The 18,984-nt window shown below is 57.7% G+C and overlaps 1 protein-coding gene and 1 long non-coding RNA gene across 3 annotated transcripts; one reads left to right on the top strand and one right to left on the bottom strand.

The window, feature by feature from the left end:
- The first annotated feature begins 140 nt into the window (after nt 1-140).
- Nucleotides 141-1,886, top strand: LOC122449406. Its single transcript, XR_006271931.1, has 3 exons — nt 141-467; nt 916-1,008; nt 1,753-1,886. It is a non-coding gene; the product is annotated as an uncharacterized LOC122449406 (long non-coding RNA).
- On the bottom strand, nt 1,868-18,110 carry SIDT2 (SID1 transmembrane family member 2). 2 transcript variants are annotated; one of them, XM_043480903.1, is made up of 27 exons: nt 17,357-18,110; nt 15,472-15,593; nt 15,014-15,178; nt 14,879-14,924; nt 14,358-14,459; nt 14,170-14,253; nt 13,337-13,436; nt 13,081-13,146; nt 12,076-12,169; nt 11,667-11,719; nt 11,311-11,322; nt 10,876-10,947; nt 10,701-10,781; nt 9,560-9,666; nt 9,178-9,251; nt 9,024-9,090; nt 8,410-8,483; nt 8,139-8,262; nt 7,809-7,926; nt 6,889-7,025; nt 6,560-6,668; nt 6,254-6,330; nt 6,027-6,073; nt 5,646-5,751; nt 4,756-4,866; nt 3,398-3,511; nt 1,868-3,323 (listed from the first exon to the last, which is right to left on the bottom strand). In XM_043480903.1, the coding sequence occupies exons 1-27, from the start codon at nt 17,537-17,539 to the stop codon at nt 3,261-3,263; spliced, it is 2,508 nt and encodes an 835-aa protein (XP_043336838.1). In that variant the 5' UTR covers nt 17,540-18,110; the 3' UTR covers nt 1,868-3,260. The 2 variants fall into 2 exon arrangements, with proteins under 2 accessions (XP_043336838.1, XP_043336839.1); XM_043480904.1 differs by lacking the exon at nt 11,311-11,322 and having other exon boundaries at nt 17,357-18,108.
- Between the last annotated feature and the right edge of the window lie 874 nt (nt 18,111-18,984).

Here is an 18,984-nt window from a genome sequence, read left to right as displayed (position 1 = left end):
TTGGAGCAGTCTGCCGGGGGCTGCCCGAGACATTCTCTGCGTGCTTTGGGGATGGAGCCGGCGGGGGCGGGGCCGCGCTGCCGGCGGGGAACCGCCGGGAAAAGCCTTTTATGGACAGGACCACGAAGGCTTTCCCTGCCGTCTGGACTTAGGGTTGCTCCTCTGACACTGTTCCCTGCCTCCGGGTTTGCGGAGAGGGGGAAATTCAAGAGGGGCTGTCCAGTGAAAGAGGTTGGGGGACCCCTCCCTGAGGCTTGTGGGGGACTAACCAGCCACTCTCTCCTCCTGGGGCTTTCAGCTCTAGCGGGAGACAGGAGCTCACCTTTCCCGAGGATCAGGCTACATGCCAGGCGTTTTGCAAACGCGCTCATTTGATACTCACAGCTGCATCATGACAGCATAATTACTCTCCCATTTTACAAATGAGGAGACAAAGGTTCGGAGGGAGTCTTACCCAAGGCCACGTGGTGAGTCTTGAAAGGCAGAACCTGGACATCCCTGCCGACCCCCCAGCAATGCGGGAGCCAGAGAGGCTGGCAGACCCACCCTTCCAGCTGCACCTGCTCAGATTGAGAGTTCGCAGTTGGGGTGGGTCTTAAATCACACGCTTTAGCTGGGGGGTGGGACTGGAGGGCTCAGCAACAGCTCAGTCCCAACCAGAGGGTCTGCAGGGCCTGAGGCACCAACATTGGGGTTGGAGGCTCAAAGACTTCTATCATCCCTCCCGCCTTTTTTTTATTTTTTTTAAAAATGTATTTGTTTATGGTCAAGTGCTGCTCCGCATGTGGCATCTTAATTGCATGTGGCATGTTAATTCCCCAACAGGGATCGAACTTGCACCCCCTGCAGTGGAAGGGCAGAGGCTTAACCACTGGACCACCAGGGAAGCCTCCCCACCTACTCCTTTTCAAATAGTCTCTACCTCCTCTGGAAAACAGACGACCCCGTCACCCAAGGAAGGAGATCCGCTCAAATCTCGCTTCAGCGAAGGATAGGGAGTGAAGAAAGGTAAGGGGCACCCGGTGGGGGCTCTGGGCTGCCTGCTGTGGCACCACTCCATCCTTGGGCGGCCTGGCAGGGAGGAGCTAATACTCCATCACACACTGCACACCCACCACCCGGCACCACCAGAAAAGGCCTTTCCCGCACAACCAGCTCCGGACGCCGGAGCCTAGCAGTGCAGAAGTACAGTGCCCCCCAGTGGCATCTGCGGGGAAGAGCAGGGAGAGGAGCTAGGGAGCAGCTGAGGAGCAGCTCTAGACTTTCAGGCATGTCCTTAATTCACCAGCTTCCTCATCGCAAGCCCGCCCCACTCCGCCCCGCTCCTCATCTTGTCCTCCTTAGGCTGCCGAAATTTAAATAGCCTTCCAGGGTCATCTCGAAGGTTCCTCCTCTTGGAGCTTGCGCGGTGCCCACTCCCCAACCATCCGCTCCATTTCATGTTCCCTAAGCATCACCTGTCCACTCAAGTCAGGTGAGGGAGCATTGCCCTGTGCCTGCAGCCTGCTGAGCCAGGAGGGCCTCAGATAAGCAGTGAAGCTGGCCTGACTGGTGGCTGCGAACCAGGTGGGCAGAGGCTACCCCCATTTGCCAGGTGAGATGGCATGGCTACGGCTTTTTCCCTACAAGATCCTCTCCACCCTCATGGCGCCTGGCATAGAGCAGGCCTCTGGTAAAGGCTGACTGAACTGATGCCATTGCTCAAAGGAGAGAAAAAACATGAGGCTGTCAAGGGACTGCTATTCCCAACAGGACTGGGGCTTGGAAGAGAAGGGCTGACCAGAAGACCTGGGAAATGGAGGAGCCTGGCCCCAGCCCTCATTCTCAACATTTCCATCCAGAAAGAGGGAGCAGAGACGGGCCCAAGGACTGCATCTGGTTGTTTCTTTAATTGAATGCAAACTCATTCATAGAAAACAGAAATGCAACCATAGCATGGAAACAGACATTAAACGGAGCTCTGAAAAAAGATCCAGACCCTCCGCCTCTCCCCAGCCCGAGGGAGAGCTATAAAAACAAGCTGAGGAGAATAAAACACATTCCCATCCCCAAGGCAGAAGCCTGACCTGATCTCCCCAACCTTGGCATCTGGAACGGACCAGGCAGGGCGAAAGAGCAGCCAGGGGAACCAGTTACGGCAACTCAGTGTAAACTCAAGGTTTCATATGTGTGCATGTGTATGTGTAACACAGAACTTGGCTGAAGACTGGACGGAAACTTAGAAGCCAGCCCTGTGTCCCAGAGTGAGGCTGGACCTGGGACACAGGGGGGAAGGGCATGTCCCTTCCCTGAGCCCCTAAGATAGGCACTGGGGCTCCTGTGGCCGTGGAGGAGCTGTGCTCTCTGTAATGCCCCTCCTTCGCCTCTGGACATTCTCAGGCAGTGTCAAATGGCACTGAAAGGCCCACAAATGGGGCTTGGCAGGACTAAGGGCCTAGAAAGAGAAAGAAAGGAAAGGAGTGAGTTGCTTTTCCCTTCCAATCCTGGTTGCCAACATCAGTCACTGGGTGCCATCGTCAGCCTGGGGGCTGACGGCATATGAAAGACCTCTGAATTCAGCTCTTCAATCACAGGCGGTTCCCACGCTGCGGGCTTTGTCCCTCATTGCTAAAGAACCAGCCCTGAGCGCAGGTCAGAGGGAGGCGGCAGCGCTGCCCAGGATCCCTTGCAGGCCTTAGCACCAAAAGCCCAGCACCAGCCAGCCAGCCCCCAGATCCGACAGCCACATCCATCCTGGCTGACCAGAGAGGGCAGTGATGGCAGGCAGGCGCAGACCCAGGAGAAGTGGAGCGAACTCTGGTACAGGACAGAGAATCAGGCCCCAGACCGGGGGGGCCCTGGAGTGGAAGCTCGGGCAAGAAGGGTAGGCTTTGGGTCCAGGCCAGGGGGGAAGGGGAAGGACGGCCAGACGCAAGCTGTGAAATGGGCAGGCAATGCTTCCCTCCTTCCTCCTGCAGAACGACAATCGGACAGCTGATGGACAGGGACCCGTGGAAGGCCCCGACACTGAGAATAAAGCAGCAGTTTGGCCAACATTCGGGGCTGAAGGGGCACAGGCCTCATCCCTGGCAGAGGGCAGGAGCAAGACTCAAGGTCACCCTGTGACTGTCCCAGGCCAAGCCTGGGCTGGACCTCGCTGTCCCATCGCCCCTGGCACTGGGCGGCAGGGCTGGGACTCAGGCCCCTGGCACTATGGAACCTCCGGGCGGTGAGGCAGAGGAGCTCGGAGCTCCATGAGAGAAGCAAGGGGCCCAGCTCCCCTAGAAGACGTAGATCTTGTCCCGTTGTACAGTGTCCAGGTCATCATCCAGCGTCAGCAACACCTGGGGGGGGTGGACACCGAGTCACGGAGGGGACGGGAGGCCGCCTCTGCCCCCTCTCCAGTCCCCCCACCTACCAGGAACGATCCAAACATGGCGATGGAGGAGAGAAAGTGCCAGATGTCATGGTCGTCAAAGAAGTCTAGGAGGATGCAGTCCCGGTTGTGCTCCCGCGACTCTGCGGGGGTTTTCTGGAGAGGAACAAGGAGAGCTGTTTGCTGACACCACTGGGGCGAGGCAGGGCCAGACCTGCACCCATCCGCTGGAGGGCACCTCTGATGCCAGCCCCAGCCTCAGGCCAGAAAGCACCCTCTTTCTGGCTCACCCCTTGCATTATCTCCCACATCTAAGAATTGGCCTTTAGATGCAAACTTCTCCCTAAGGGCACTGGTCCTGATTCCCTTGCAGAGCTAGCAGGTCACCAAAGGCTCCTAACTGGTTCCCTGCCTTAGACCTCGCCCCCTGCGCCAATCAGTCCTCCAGGGCTTCTTCCAGCTCACTTCTTCTCCAAAACACTCCAGTCAGGTCAGACAAACCTGCCCGAGGACCACAGTAGCCATCACCTGCACCTCATGGTCCTCCATGCTCTCCCCAATCTCTCTCCAGCCAACACTGGCTGGACTGTGTCTAAGGGCGGTCTGTGCCACACACTGAGGCTGCAGAGATGACCAAGAAAGACCTGGTCTGTCCTCAAGGAGCTCACCATCTCCACGCACTCCCAAGAGAATGCATCATTGACCCCAAAGCTGTCTCCGTCTCATTACTCAAGTCATGGTGCCTCCGGGCCACAGAGTCTATACGGCCAAAAGCAAGGTCCACCTCCTCTAAGAAGTTTTCCTGGACCTCCTAACTCACAGAAGTCTTTCTGTTCTCTGCATCCTGCACATCCCCTCACTTGTCCTGTTACCCTTCATCTTGTGCATCATATTGTAGAGAAAAGCCAGGAACTGACAGTCTCTCTGTCCCCGGAACTAGATTTTAAGTGTTTCAAAGGGGACTTCCCTGGTGGTCTAGTAGTTAGGACTCTGCACGCTCATTGCCTAGGACCTGGGTTCAATCCCTGGTCAGGGAACTAAAATCCCACAAGCTGTGCCGTGCAGCCAAAAAAAATAAAATTGCTTCAAAGGCAGAGACCCTGCCAGATTTAGTTCTGATCACAGCAGGTGCCCTATGAGCAGAGGGAAGAACCTGACATCTTGGCTTCAAACCCCAGCGGTGCCACTATTGGCTGTGTGACCCTGGGCAGGTCACTTGTCTGTCTGAGCCCCGGCTGCTGCATCAGTAAAATGGGGATACCTCCACACCAGCATGGTCAATGTCAGGAGGATTAAACGTGAAAGTGGCTGTGAAAGGGCACGGGTGATGCTCACAAACAGGTTTGAAGAGAGACCTGTTTGTGGGCTCATGATGAGCCTGTAGCAGAAGGACTACTCACCTGCCAGGTGCTGAGTCCCTGGAAGAAGAAGAAGAGGGCGAAGCCCCAGACCACCGAAGTGCAGACGATGCAGAGCAGGGGGATGAGCTTGATCCTCTCCCCGCTCCGGAGCTGGGGGAACACAGGAGAGACCGGCCTGAGGCCCCGCCCCACTGGGGAGCAGGGGGAAGACCAGCCTGAGGCCCCGCCCCACTGGGGAGCAGGGGGAAGACCAGCCTGAGGCCCCGCCCCACCGGGGGAGCAGGGGAAAGAACAGCCTGAGGCCCCGCCCCACTGGGGGAGCAGAGGGGAGACCAGCCTGAGGTCCCGCCCCACTTCCCGCCTGCCCTTCAAGCCGCTTCCCAGACGGACGCTTTAGGAAGCCTTCTCAGATCCATCCCATCACCCCAGAGCCTCACCTGTCCCCACACTGGCAGCCAGGTGTCCTCACCCTGAGGTCCACCCTGGCGGGGCCTCCATGTGCCCTGTGCTGCTGGGGGGGTGCGCTGGGGGGCTCCTCTCACACTGGATGACATAAAGGCCTTGGGGAACCCCTGGCCCTCCGAGGCCCAAGCCCGCCCAGTCTCAGCGAGCCCCACCTCCTCAACCTTTTCTATGCAGAACGGGACTCTTGCCAGCTGTGTCCTTAAGTGCTACCAGTTTCGTGGGACTGAGACTACAGAAGGGGCTCAGGAAACAGTCTGAGGATGTGGCGGGCTTCCAGGGAGTACGCGGAAGGGACTAGCCTCTCCCCTCCTCAAAACTCAGTGGATGGAGAGGGACAGACGGAGATGGACAGAAAGATTCCCCCTCCCTCCCGGTGCTGCCCCAGGCAGGCTGTGTCCATGTCCTTCCCTTCAAAGCAGAGCGCTGGCCTGGCTGGCCAAGGCGGCTCAGCCCTGCCGGCTCACCTTCATGATAATGTAGAAGGCAAAGTAAAGAAGCAGGTTGCAGATGCCAATGGCCAACAAGTAGGAGGCAAAATCATTGGGACGCATGATGAGCCCATAGGCCGCCCTGGCAGGAGGGAGGACCAGCTGGTGAAGCAGGGGACGGCCAAGAGCAAGGAAGGGGCTACCCCCCAACCCTCCGCCCCTACCCTGTGTTTTATGAGGATGTGGGGCAGGGTTCAGAGGCCCACAGAAGATTCTAGAACCCCAGGGGCCAACACCTGTCTCCTGGGCCCCCATTTCTCGTGCCCATATTTGTCCACGGCCCCCAAAGGAGCCAGCGGCTGGCCAAGTCCGCAGCTGCCCACCCAGCCTGGGGACACAGATGATGGCTGGACTCACAGCGACCAGTTGATGATGTTGCCCATGACCAGCAGCACCATGCGGTCCTGGAGGGAAGCAGAGACACAGGGACTGAGAGACGGACGAGAAGGGGAGGGAGGCCTGGGTCAGCAAGTCCCCTCCCTTCCCCACCCCGGGGCTCTCAGCTTCGCTCCGCCCACCCCCACCCCCCCAGTGGAGGAAGGAGTGCAGACAGAGGAGGAGGGGCCCGGGAGCTGGGCAGGTACCACGTAGAGAGGCCCACTGCACTGCCGGATGCAGTCCGTGTAGAGCACGTGGAGGATGCGACGGCAGATCCCTGAGTCTGCGAGAAGGGAAGGTGCTCAAAGGCCCAGGCACCCATTTGCCCCAGACCCTGCTCTGCGCCAGCCGAGAGGGCCCAGGGCCTTCAGGGGCACAGCTGTGCCAAGGCCTCATGAATTCCATGCCCGGTGGTTCTTCCGGGGTCTCCATGAGAGGGCAGAGCCCCAAAGTCTCCTATCAGGCCAGGTCCCCGAGGCCCCAACCCCGGCAGGCCCTGGGCAAGCCCTCACCCAGCTTCCAGCGGCCCATGTAATAGAGCTGTGTGCTGAGCAGCAGGGTGGCAGTGATATGGATGATCGAGAAGATGATCCAGAATGCTGTGTTCCCCTTGCCGAAGACCTGTGGGGGCCCCCGAGGGCAGGGGTGAGGAGGCGCCGGGGAAAGCACCCTCCCTCCGCCCCGGCCTGCCCTTCTGGAGAAGCTGGGCTGGCAGCTGTGCCAGGCGGGGAGGGCACCCTAGGGAGGGAGCAGGGGTCTCTCCGGCAGGGGGGGGCGGGTGGGAGTGTGTGCACACGCGTGCACCTGTCCTCCGGGTGAGCAGAGTGGGCCAGGGCCTCACCACGCCCAGCACGGAGAAGAAGATGACAATGGCCAAGCAGGCGTAGGCGCTGTAGGCACTGGCGTTGATGTCTGGGTGCCGCTTCTGGTACAGCTTCAGCATGCAGAGCCCCGCGATCATGTACATGAACGACGTGTCTAGGCGGAGGGATGGATGAGGCCATGAGCCGCAGAAACCTCCACTGAGCCCCAGCGTGGAACCCCAGCCCCCACACCTGTCATGGCCACAGAGCAAGCTGGTGGCAGCCTGGCACTTGAACTCCAGCTCCTTAATTGTCCCTGCCATGCCATGCTGCTGGCCCTCTGGCTGTCACCCACAGTCTGACTTCCCCTGATGACGAGGACAACTCAGTCCAAGCACCCTGAGATTAGGGACTGTGTCTTAGTTATCTTTTTCTCCACAGAAAAGACTTGACAGATGCATGAAACAGCACTCAGACGCCTATTTTCTACAAGCTGCAAGGAGATCAAACCAGTGAATCCCAAAGGAAATCAACCCTGAATATTCTCTGGAAGGACTGATGCTGAAGCCAAAGTGCTAATACTTTGGCCACCTGATGTGAAGAGCCAACTCATTGGAAAAGATCCTGATGCTAGGAAAGATTGAAGGCAGGAGGAGAAGGGGGTGACAGAGGATGAGATGGTTGGATGGCATCACCAACTCAATGGACATGAGTTTTGAGCAAACTCCAGGAAATAGTGATGGACAGGGAAGCCTGGCGTGCTGCAGTCCATGGGGTTGCAGAGCAGACAAGATTTAGTAAGCAACAACAAGGTGTAGGTTCACACAAGTCCTCCAGCCCTGGAGTCTCCCACACAGCTGCATCTTGGGGATCTCAATCCTTGCAGGTGAGTAGGGAGGGCAAAGTCAGGCAGGTCCCTGTTCTAGGTTCAGCCAGCGAAGAGGGAGCCCCCACTCACCAAACTGGAAATTGGTGTAGTTGGGGCAGACGTGATAGCAAGCGCTAAGCAGCCCCTCCATCATCAGGGCCGTGCCCATGGCGTAGAAGAGGCCAAAGTGTTTGGGAATCCCACATTCCTGTCGGGGAGGGAGAAGCGAAGGGAGAGAGAAGGTAAGGCGGTGAGGTGAGAAAGGAGGAAGGAAGGGGCCCTGAAGAGGGAGATCACGAGAGAGGAGTAGGAAGGGTTAGAGTGATTTAGGAAGGGCTGGGCTTTGATGGGCAGGGCAGGGCTGGGCAGGGCCACGCCTGCTGGCAAGGGTCTGGAGTGAGGCCAGGGCGGGCCGCTCACCAGAGCACAGAGGTCGTTGCGCAGCAGGGCCCGGTTGTGGTTGATCTCCCGTTGCAAGATGATGAGCAGGAAGAGCAGCCCCAGCAGGATGTACCCCAGGTTGCTGAGGATGTTGTTGAAGGCGCTGGAAGGGGTGACACAGGGCGCATTGTCTCGACCTCAGGCCCGAGGCCCCCTTCCCCACCCGAGAGGTGGGCATTCACAGAGCCCCTGCCCCTTGCACTGGTTCACCGAGAGACAGGAAAAGGGGGCCTCGCAAGACGGTTCCCACCTGAGGTTGCCCAGCGGGTGGGCACAGAGGAAGTTGTAGTAGCAGATGTCCTGGTTCCCTGTGACATTCACCACCTGCAGTGAGAGTGAGAACCAGGGGGATGGGGAGCTGCTAACTCGCCTGACTCAGCCCACAGCCTGTGCCACCACCCGTCCCATTCTCCAAATGATGGGGGGTGCCACCTCGGCCAGCACACGTGTGCACACGACACCAGCGAGCCCCACTTCTAGCACAGTCACTGCCCTCCTCACTAGGTGTGGCTGAAAACTCTCGAGGCATGACCATGACTGAGGTTCTTGCCCCACGGCACAGAGAAGAGGGAAGGGAAACTGAGACTGACTTTCTTACCACTTCCGTTTCATAAAATCCCTACAAACTGGGGGAGGTGCCATCAGAGCTAGCATGCTGCCCCCCATTTGGCAGATGAACCGACTGAGGCTCAGGGAGGTTGAGGGGCTTGCTCAAGGCCACCCAGCTGGTAAGGCAGAGCTGGGACTGGAACCCTAGGACCTCGCCTTGCTCCAGAGCCTCAGGCTGGGAGGCTCTGCCTGGGCAACGCCCCAGAGTCTGTGGCAGCTGCTCAGAGGCACTTAGCTTGGGCCCCGCCCGCTCACCGTCTGGTAGGTGATCACCAGCTGCACCACAGGAAGTGCATAGAAGACGGCAATGGTGGCGATGTTCCTGGGGAGTGGGAGGGCGCTGGTGAGCTGGCAGCACCCAGAAAGAGAGCCCGAGACCCCACCACCCTGTCCCACCCCACCCGCTCACCAGAAGTAGATCTGGTATTTCTTCCGCAGGACACGTTTGTCCTTGCGCGCCAGGTCAGCCACGTAGAGGTATTGCTACGTGGCGAGAAGCTGGAGTGAGCCCCCTGCCCCACCGCCCTGGAAGGCCCTCTTGTCCTGGTAGAAGAGGACAGGGGGGCCTCCCTCCCACTGGCCAGGGTTCTGGTGGGCAGAGTTTCGGATGGTCCAGAGGCCTGGGAGCCAAGTCAGTTTCCCCGGAAGCTATGCAGCCCTAACAGAGCTCTCTCCATTTGCTTTCCTAACATGCCACGGGCAGGGGCAGGGGTGGTGGGGGGCACATATGTGGGGCCAGACATAGAATCTCGCTTCCTTGTTAACCAGGGCCAGCCCTCCTGGGCTCACACCTTGGTGCGAATGACATTCTTGTCTGAATCGATGTCGGCCAGAGTGTCATAGTCATCTTCCTCCACGGAGCTCATGGAGTCCAGTCGTGGTCGAGTGCCCACGGGGTCTGGGGAAGAAAGCGGGAAAGGGTTACCAGGTAGGCACTGAACCCAAGGTCTGGGGCAATTGTCACAATTTCTAGGTGGTGGGAGGAGGCAAATTGTGGGCTCAGAGTGGGGGCGGAGGTGGGCTCAGGCCTGGGGAGGAGGCATCAGGTGCTCCCGAGTCCTGGAGGGGAGCCAGGATGGGCTCTGCAAATAGTCCACCCACCAGGGACCGCTCGAGCCCTGCCCCTCACTGGGTTAGGGCTTCCAGGCCAGGACACTGAGCAGACCTCAGGCCCCAGACATGAGCAGCAGGACTGAATCAGCAGAAGTCATGCTGATTAGAAGATGCCCAGCCGTGTGGGTTCTGAGAAGACACTGCCGTGGCCCCCGCTGGGAAAAGACCCAGTGGGCCCTGGGGTGCAGGCAAGGGTGACAGGCTGCCTATAAGAAGAGCACCAGCTACTTCATCCTCTTCTTTTCTCACGTCATCAGAAGCTTCCTCCCACAACCTTGCTGACCAAAGCCCCCAGAGGCTGGGACATAACACCCTTGCCCACAAGCCCCAGCAGGCCAGCAAGAGAGGCGCTGGGAACCACAAGAGCTGACAAACATCTGGCCTGGGCATAGAGGGGGTGCCAGCCCACCAGCGTCAGGGGCCAGTGCCTGCCTATTTCAAAAGACACACGAGCTAGCAATTATCGGCATTAGACGGGCAAGCCATGCACAAAGCATCTTTCTGGTCCTCGAGCCTCCTGGCTCCAGTCAACCGCCCTGGCAGGAGCTGATTGGCAGAGCAGCGCCCACCCTCCCCACATCTACCCATGGCAATGCACAGCTGCCGCATCTCGCCAAAGGGGAGGCGTCGCTTGAACTGGTTGTGCCCTTCAAAGGAAAGGGAGAGTTACGGGGGAAGCAGGGCCAAGGAGGAAGGGACGAGGGAGGAGGAGGCAGGGAGACAGCAAGCCCTTCCCTGGTTCCAGCAGCTGGCAGAAGAGGCAACAGCAGCTAGCACCAGCCCGGCATCACACGGCCCTCCCCGGCTTGGCCCACTCACCCTGGTAATTGTAGGATAGGTCCCCGGGGCCCGCACTGTCAACCAGACCGTCAGTGGAGCCAGTGGAGCCAGAACCGTTCTCTGCGGGGGAATCGTAAGTGGTGAGGCCGGTAGAAGAGACCTCAGGGCAGGTGGCCCTGGACCCGACCCCACGGGGCGCTGAGGAGACACCTACCAAAGGAGCCGTAGTTGTAGCCGTCATAGGGGGGGCCGCCAGGAAAGGAGTCGGCCAGGACCCGAGGGTGACCTGCAGGGAGAAGTCAGGGACCCTTAGCCTTGGAAGCAGAGAGAGGCTGAAAGCCAAGAAGAGGGCAGGAGGACTCCAGAGAAGAGAGATGCCAAGGACCAGGGTGGCAACAAAGAACAAGCAGCTATCCTTCCAGCAAACACAGCGCACTCCTGCCGCCACCACCACCTGCCCCAGTGTAAACACTCGCCCCCTCTGTCCTCCCTAGAGAGACTGCAACTTCAAGGAACTGACCATCTAAGTTACCAGCAGCAAGGACAGACCCGCATCGCCGGCCTGGGTCCCACACAGACCCCCCGAGAAACTTCCCTTTCCCACCCACTCTGGATGCCAGCTCCTCTGCCCACAGCACCTGGAGCTTACCAAGAAGAGAAGCTGAGAGAGAAGGTCCCAAGCAGGAGTGAGGATAGAGAGAGCAGGATAGAAGAAAGGGAAAGAGAACGAAAGGTTAATAATCCCAGACATGGTGAGCTGCATTATCTGAAGCGGCAGACCAGGTACGTAGATCCAGGCACTGAATGAATCAAGTGCTGGCCTTTAAAATGGGCGTGTTAGAGACCAACAGGCACTCTGTCCCAGCCCCATTTCCACCTGCACTGTTACTCCCTATCTGAACATCCCAAAGGCCCTGCCTCCTCCAGCCCCCCGGGAACCGTCCACCGTATCCCCTCCACACCACAAAGCAGACAGCCGTCCCCACCCAGACCCTCTGCAGGTACCGCTTTCTGGGCAGGCTCGGTCCACGGTCACCAGAAGGCTCTTCTTCCTTTGCCTGCAGGGACAGAATCCAGAGGCAAACCAGAAGGGCAGGAGGAGGCGCCATCCTCTGCTGGGCCGGCCCGCCTTCCACCCATTCCAACCCACAGCCCTGGCCTCCCCCCACAACCCCAGGGGTCCTCCCAGGCTGGGAAGCAATGTGGGGTCTCCCTGCTGGGGAAGAAGGTTGAGGAGGAGGGGTTGGTCTCTAGAGGAGAGGCCCAGGGACCTGAGACCCTCACAGGGACCCGCCTTCCTCTGTCCCATGGAAGTAGCTTACCCAGGGGCGCTCAGATCTGGCCAGGCCATTTCCCCGACATCCCCTACCTGACCCACCCTGGAGCAGGGGAGGGTCCAGCAGTTCCACTTTACCTCCAGTTTTCCCAACAGGCCAGGAGCACAGTAAGCAGGTAGAAGGAGAGAAATATGCCCAGGCAGAAGAGCATACCGCCAACGTAGGCCTCCGCTGTGGGGAGGGGAGCAGGCAGGAAAACAGACCAACGCTTTCCAAGCCTTCCCATCCGGCACACGGGGCCCAGCCTCATCTCTCCCACATCTCTCCACAGTGGAATGGCCCAGCCGGTGCAGACGATACACCAGACATGGCTCCTGTCTGCTCATGCACCTCCCTCTGCTAGAACTTTCTCTTCTCATTCTTTCTCCTTAATCTTCAAAGCACAGCTGAGGCGCTGCGTCCCCTAGGAGGCCTTCTCCGCCCAGACCTCCCGCAGAGACCGTCCTGGGCTCCTCACAGCCCTTGGCACCCTACAGGGCAGCAAGCTCTAGGCAGGGGCCCCCTAAGGACCACAGGTGGAGCACCAGCAGTGGGCAGGTAGAAGGGGCTTGAGACCAACGTGCCGAGTAAGGACTCTGCATCGGAGAGGCAGCTTCTTTCCCCTCCCGTCACGATCTTTTATGTTTATCTTATACATTCCACTTTACAAAGGGCTCTATTCAGTCACTCAGTAAATATTTATTGAGCCTGACTAAAGGACAGGGAAGTTTCCTACCAATTTTGTAGGACTGACCAATTTTGCTGAACCGACTTAGTGAGACTAACAGAGGCTAACAGATTCTAGTACTCCTGTTACAGAGATGGGGAAACTGAGGCTCAGTGAGATTACCCTGCCTATAAAGGCAGACACAGATCTAGAACTCAGTGCCGCAATCTCTTCACTCATGGATGCTCCGAAGTGCATTACACTGGCACTCACTGCGCTCCCATCATGAAGTCTGCCAAGAACACTCCTTCTTCCTACCCTGTCAGCCTGCTCGGGTAGGTCCTCCTCACCCGTCCCATTCAGAAAACACTCCCTACCCCAGGCCTGAAAGAGGAGCCAGAGCCCAGGCCATCCCCACTCAGCCACCCACACTCACACGTGACTGCTCTCGAGACCAGCACGGACAGGGTTTTCTGGCGGTGCCCTTGATCGACCGGTTCATCTGGAAGTAAAATGTCAAAATGGCAAGCATCTGCCTGGAGCTTGGGTAGAGTTGGTGGGATCAGGCCTGGACGAGTCTAGGGCCAAAAACCTATATCCCATCAGATCCACCAGCCATGCAGGCTCTAATACTTCCCAGGAAGAGCCCAAGCCCTCTCCACCCCCAGCCAGGCCCAGGGCACAAAATGTACCTTCTATAAAGGGGTAGAAAGGCAGGGAGCCCCCACAGGCCTGGTCTTCAGTTTTCACCACCACCACCACGTAAAAGCTGTTGCTGGGGAAGTCCTTACGCTGCAGGATGATGACGGTGATGATGGTGACGATGGTGACGACGATGGTGGTATGATGACCACTGTTGTCATCACATCATAATCACCATTTGTCATCACCATCCCCACCCTCTTCTGAACAGACGCTATGCTAAACACTTGGCATATATATTATTTTACTTAATCCTCACAAAGATCCTCATGAGTAGGTACTATCATTATCCCTGTTGGACTTTACCTTGGTGCCAGTAAGTGATACAGCCAGGATCATCTGACTTCAGAGCCCAAATCCTGCACCTACACTATTGCCAGGTGAGCAAATGTGGGTATGCCCACCATCGTGGAAGGCATGGGGGCCCTATTACAGTTTGAGCATCAGTCAGGAGAAAAAGTGGAGGGATCACAGTGCCTCCATCAGCTGCACGACTAGATGTCATGAGGTGAACATATGCCTCTCCCTCCCTGGCTCCAGCACAGGTTTTAGCCTTTGCCAAGAGCAGCTCTCATCACTAGCCAGTTGCGGGGAACAGGGCAGATATGGTAGCCAAAAAGGGTACTTTGCTCTTTCCTGTCCCCAATGGCAACTGGGATTGAGATTCAATGCTTGCAAATACCAGGGGACCCAAAGTCTTGGGGACTGGCACACCAAGACTGAGTCCTTTGGCGGGTTAGGAATGGGGCAGGGGCAAAGCAGCAAGGTTGAGGAAGGCTAATCACCTGGCCGCATCCCCCAAGGGGCCAGGTGCATTTCCTACCTGCACGGTGATGGCTGCCTTCTTGGTCATCGTCTGATACATGCCGATGAAGGCTACGTTGTTGTCCAGGTCATACACAGGACACTGCAGGGGGAGGAGGGCAGAGATGAATGGACAGGGTCCTGGGCCCCGTCCCCCCTCTTCAGCAGCCCGGCCACCGGCGGGGCGTGAAAGGGCCGCTGACTCACCAGCACATCCTGGATGGAGATCACTGAGCAGGGGAAGGCCGTGTTGGAGGCCACCTTGACAATGACCGAGTCCACTCCTTCGGGGAACTCATACTTGAAGTACTGAGGGCACAGGGAGGGCGGGGAGAGCCCCATCCCATGAGGATGCTTTCTCTGCCCCTCTAGAAGGGAAGGGTGTGAATCCTCCCGGGGTCGGGCAGTGGAGACTCTCTGGAGAGAGAAGCCCTGACCACAAGCGGCAGCCCCATTTCCCACACACCGCTCCGCTCAACCTCAGCTGGGTATGCAGGACAGTGCCCAAGAGGCCAGTAGGAGAGATGGCTGTCCAACCCCATGTCTCTGTGCTCCCCAGGCCGTCTGTTCCCCACCAACTTGGGGCCAGGGCTCCCGTCTCTGTAGAGTTCTCCATGGAGAGTACAGCCAACCTGAAACTCCTTGCAAAGACTGCTGGCCACCCCCACCCCCCAAGTTTAAGCCTCCCCATTTCTCCCCTTGAGAGGCAGTAGATGGGGAGGTCTTACCTGGGGCTGCGCTGCTGTGGTGTTGAAGCTGAACGGCTCCCCGGTCCTGTGGGGCAGAGAAGAGCCCCCCAATACCATCACTCCCAGAGCTTGGGAAGGACAGTCCCGCACGCCCCCTCTCTCTCCCCTGCAGACCTGAGCACGAAGTCATCCATTCGGCTGACGCGGAGCTGGTATGTGGTGTTAACTGGTGACAGGGTGGACACATCCACGTAGAAGAACTGGACCTCGGACTCATTCTTGGTGGGGGGCTGACACAGCGTTCGCTCCACCTTTTGGTAGAGGTACTTGCGCTGGAACCTGTGGCCCGAGGCAGAGTCAGGACGTGACTGTGGCCCTGCCGCTCCAGGGGAGCACGGCCCTCAATTCCTCCACCCTGGTCCCACCGCCTCCCTACCCCACCCCCGCTCCCGGTCGGATGGCTTGGCCCTCTTGCTGTTGACCAGCCTCCTGTCTTAGGGGATTGGGAGGAGAAACAGAGGGGTGCCAGGGTGGTCAGAGGCTCTGGACAAGGGTCTGGGGGAGGTTCTGATCAAGGCCTGGCCTGAGAAGACCCACCCCCACCCCGCACCCCACGCCCAGGTCCTACTCACATCCCTCGGAGGATCAGGGGCACCTGGAAGGACACCACCGCCTCCTTCTGGCGGACCACAAACAGCAAAGGAGCGCCCTTCTGCTTGTTTAGGACATTCACGGACACTCTCACACCTTCCGTCTACAGGAGGACATGGAAATGCCCCTTGGTCAAGCCCATGGTGGTTCTAATCCCGTCACAGAGAACATATGGCTCCAGAGACCACGAGCTCTGCCCTCGCTCGGCAGACCACTCTGTGCTTTCCCATCCGGGTTAGGCTGGGGAGATACCTAATGGCACCCCACTCCAGTATTCTTGCCTGGAGAATCCCATGGACAGAGGAGCCTGGTGCACTACAGTCCACAGGGTCGCAAAGAGTTGGACACGACTGAGCAACTAACACACACACACACACACACACACACACTGCTTCTGCCAGAGCAGCCCCCAGGGTCCAGGAGGGACTTAGAAGAGAGGACAGGAATCACAATGGAGACCTGGGGTATCCCCCAGGATACCCCACTTCTGTAAAAGTTCACGGCATGCACATGCGCCCGCACACACATGCGTGTACACACAAATGTGCATGTGGAGGGACACAGGAGAGCAAGAGTGCTCTGCAGCCTCCTCCCTTGTGAGTCAGGAAAACTGCTAGTCCACAACTCATCTGGTGGCCAGAGGCCACACACAGGGAGGTGGGGAAACAGGACTTGTTGAAAGCCAAGAAGGCCAACTTCTATCCTCAGCTTTGACCAAGGGTCAGGGCTGTGGAAAAGTCACTTCACATCTCTGAGCCTCACCTTACCCCCTCTATCAAATGAAGACATTGCCACTCTTGGCACTATGAAGGAAAGGATATAGGACACTCAGAGCTTAAAGAAAAAGAATAAAATTAAATGAATCTTGGGAATGCTTGTTATTGGGTTGCTGAAACCCAAACTCAGGGCAGCACTCCCCTGAGGGGTAGAGGTCCCTCAGGGTAACCCCACATATGAGTAACCTCACATATGGGGGCAAACAGAGACAGGATTCCAAGCTGGATGAGATCAAACTTCAGAGAACCAAGCACTGAAGGCAGATCCTGGCCTGCCGTCGAAACCTAATATCTCCCTATTCTGGAAAAAAAAACAGATTCCCATTCTGAACTCCACTACTTCTTAGTAAATTCGGTCCTGGTGAGAGCTGAGTCAGAGACCATCAGCCAGGCTGGGGAAAGAGCTCCCAATTTCAGCCCCACCTTGGGTCTGAATTTCCCAGACCCAGCTATGCCCCTAGCTCACAGGTGGGGAGGAAATGAAAGAGAAAGCAGAGTGGGGAAGTTTCTCCATGGTAGGCAAACTCCCTCTCCCCTCCCACCCACCCTGGGGTTGGCTGCATCCCCACCACCTTCAACTTTCAAGGCCATCTGGCTTTCCAAGGGAGGATGAAGGCTGGGAAGGTCCCAGCAGTTAACAGCAGCCTGGAAAGTCCTGCATTCATTTCCCCAGGGAGTCTCAGCCATAAGCAACCCCCAACCGCTAGGCAGAGGATTTCAGCTTGGGCCACTCTCATCCTCCTGGGGTTTTCTGGGCCAAGCCCAGTAGCATATCTGCTTCCTTGCTCCCAGACCCACAACACTGTCAAGATTCTGGGTGTTGGATAGGGAGCAAGGCCAGTCCTGCTCAGACTATAGCTGATGGAAAGGAAGTGATCAAAAAGAGAAGGGGGGAATGAGGCAACTTCAGAAACCCGTCAAGGGGTAGCTTCAGAACAAACATCCCCAGCACAGGAGGAAACTACTGGCAAAAGGGTCCAGTGTGGTTCTGGAAAACCCAGGGGGGCAGCTGTTCTTGGGAACTGACAGAGCCCTGGTCGGCTGACTCGCCCCACTCGCCACCAGCCCGGAGCCCAGCCCCTTCCCTCACCCGGTTGCGGGTCACGGTGTGGTTGAAGGTGTAGATGTTGACCAGCTCGCTGTTGACCTCATCCACGTAGGTGCGCTCAAACTCCGCGTCTTTCTGCGAGACGTTCTTAGGCCCCAGAACTCCCAGATGGCTCTCGACCGAGGCCACCAAGAGAGCCAAGAAGGGCAAGCCCAGGGCGAACATGGCCCCGGCAGGGTGGCAGTGGCGGCGGCAGCGGCGGCGGCGGCGGCAAGCGACAGGACACCTCCAGGGCGGGTTGGGGCTTGGGCCGCAGCTTCCAGCATCTCACCAGGACCAGAACTTTAACCCCGGCCTGAGATTAGGAAGCGTCCCCTCCCTGGAGCCGCAGACGCGCTCTCAGGGACCAGGGAGGGGACGGGGCGGCCGGGGGCGGGAGGGCCGGGGGAAAGGTGACGGGCCTCAGGAAGGGGCCCCAGCTCGCCAGGGGCCGAGCACGGCCGGGAGACTCGGTGGGCGCCCGCCGGGGATGTGACAGCCGGGAGGCGGCTGGTTGCTGGGAGCCTGGAGACGCCGCAGGGGAAAGGGGGAAGCGAGGGAGGGAGGGGAAACCGGTGGCCAGGCCGGCCGCGAAGGGGCGGAGAGTCTGAGGGTGAGGGGCGTGATAGGAGGTAGCGACCCGACGCCGCGCGGCGCCGCCAGTTCTCCCGGGCGCCGGCCCTTTAAGGGCGGGCAGACGCGGCGGCTTCGGCGCTCAGAACTCCGGGGAGTGAGCGACGCCGCTGGGCGGTAAACAGCTGAACTGCCGGCCCGCCCGCTGACGTCAGGGGAAACTGACACGGATTTAAAGGGCCAGGCCTCGAATTGGGTCTTAAAGGGGCCGCCGCTTTCCAGCTGGAGGCTTCTCCCGCTCGTATCCTGTTGCCGCCTCCTCTTTCATTATCTTTCCCGTCTCTGAAAGGTCACTTTGGATTAGATGGATGGCTCCGTGAAGGATCTCCAAGAATTGAATTCTCGCTGACAAATTCTCTTTCTCAAACATAAGGATTACCCTCACCCCTTCAACGCTGCCATTACCACTAACACTCCTGGGCCTTTTTTTTTTCTCCCAATGATCCTAAGAAAAGAAAAATTTCTAAGAACTAGGAAAGTGCCCGCGGAGGGGGAGCCCAGACAGAACCGCTAGAGGAACCCTCTCGCCTCCCTGCAGCGGCCACATAGCTTCAAGGATGCTTTCAAAGCTTGCCTTTCTCTCTGATGAGGCAGCTACAAAGCTCATTGAAAGATAGTGACTTTGTAAATTAGTGAAACCTTTTCTACAAATTATTTTTGCACCATATCTTAAGAAGCTTAAAGAGCTTTACACTCTTTGACCCAGTAATTCCACTTCTGGGGCACTATTCTAAGGAAATAAGAAATACAGATAAAAAATTGTGTGGGCAAATATGCTTATCACTGTGATACTTACATAGAGCATAAAGGAAACAGTTTTAATGTCCACAATGAAGGAGTGGTTAAGTGCACTATTATCATGAAGCCATGGAAAGTGACACCTAAGACTTTTAGGAATATGCAAGCAAAGAATTCAGGGTATGACCCTATATAAGCAGTAAGTTTTCCAAATACATAGAAAAACATTGACAAATGCATGAAATTTAGTAATGAGTATC

Source organism: Cervus canadensis, chromosome 11 (genome assembly GCF_019320065.1).
Source record: "Cervus canadensis isolate Bull #8, Minnesota chromosome 11, ASM1932006v1, whole genome shotgun sequence".
Lineage (NCBI taxonomy): Eukaryota > Metazoa > Chordata > Mammalia > Artiodactyla > Cervidae > Cervus > Cervus canadensis.
This window is presented reverse-complemented; position numbering and strand designations above follow the sequence as displayed.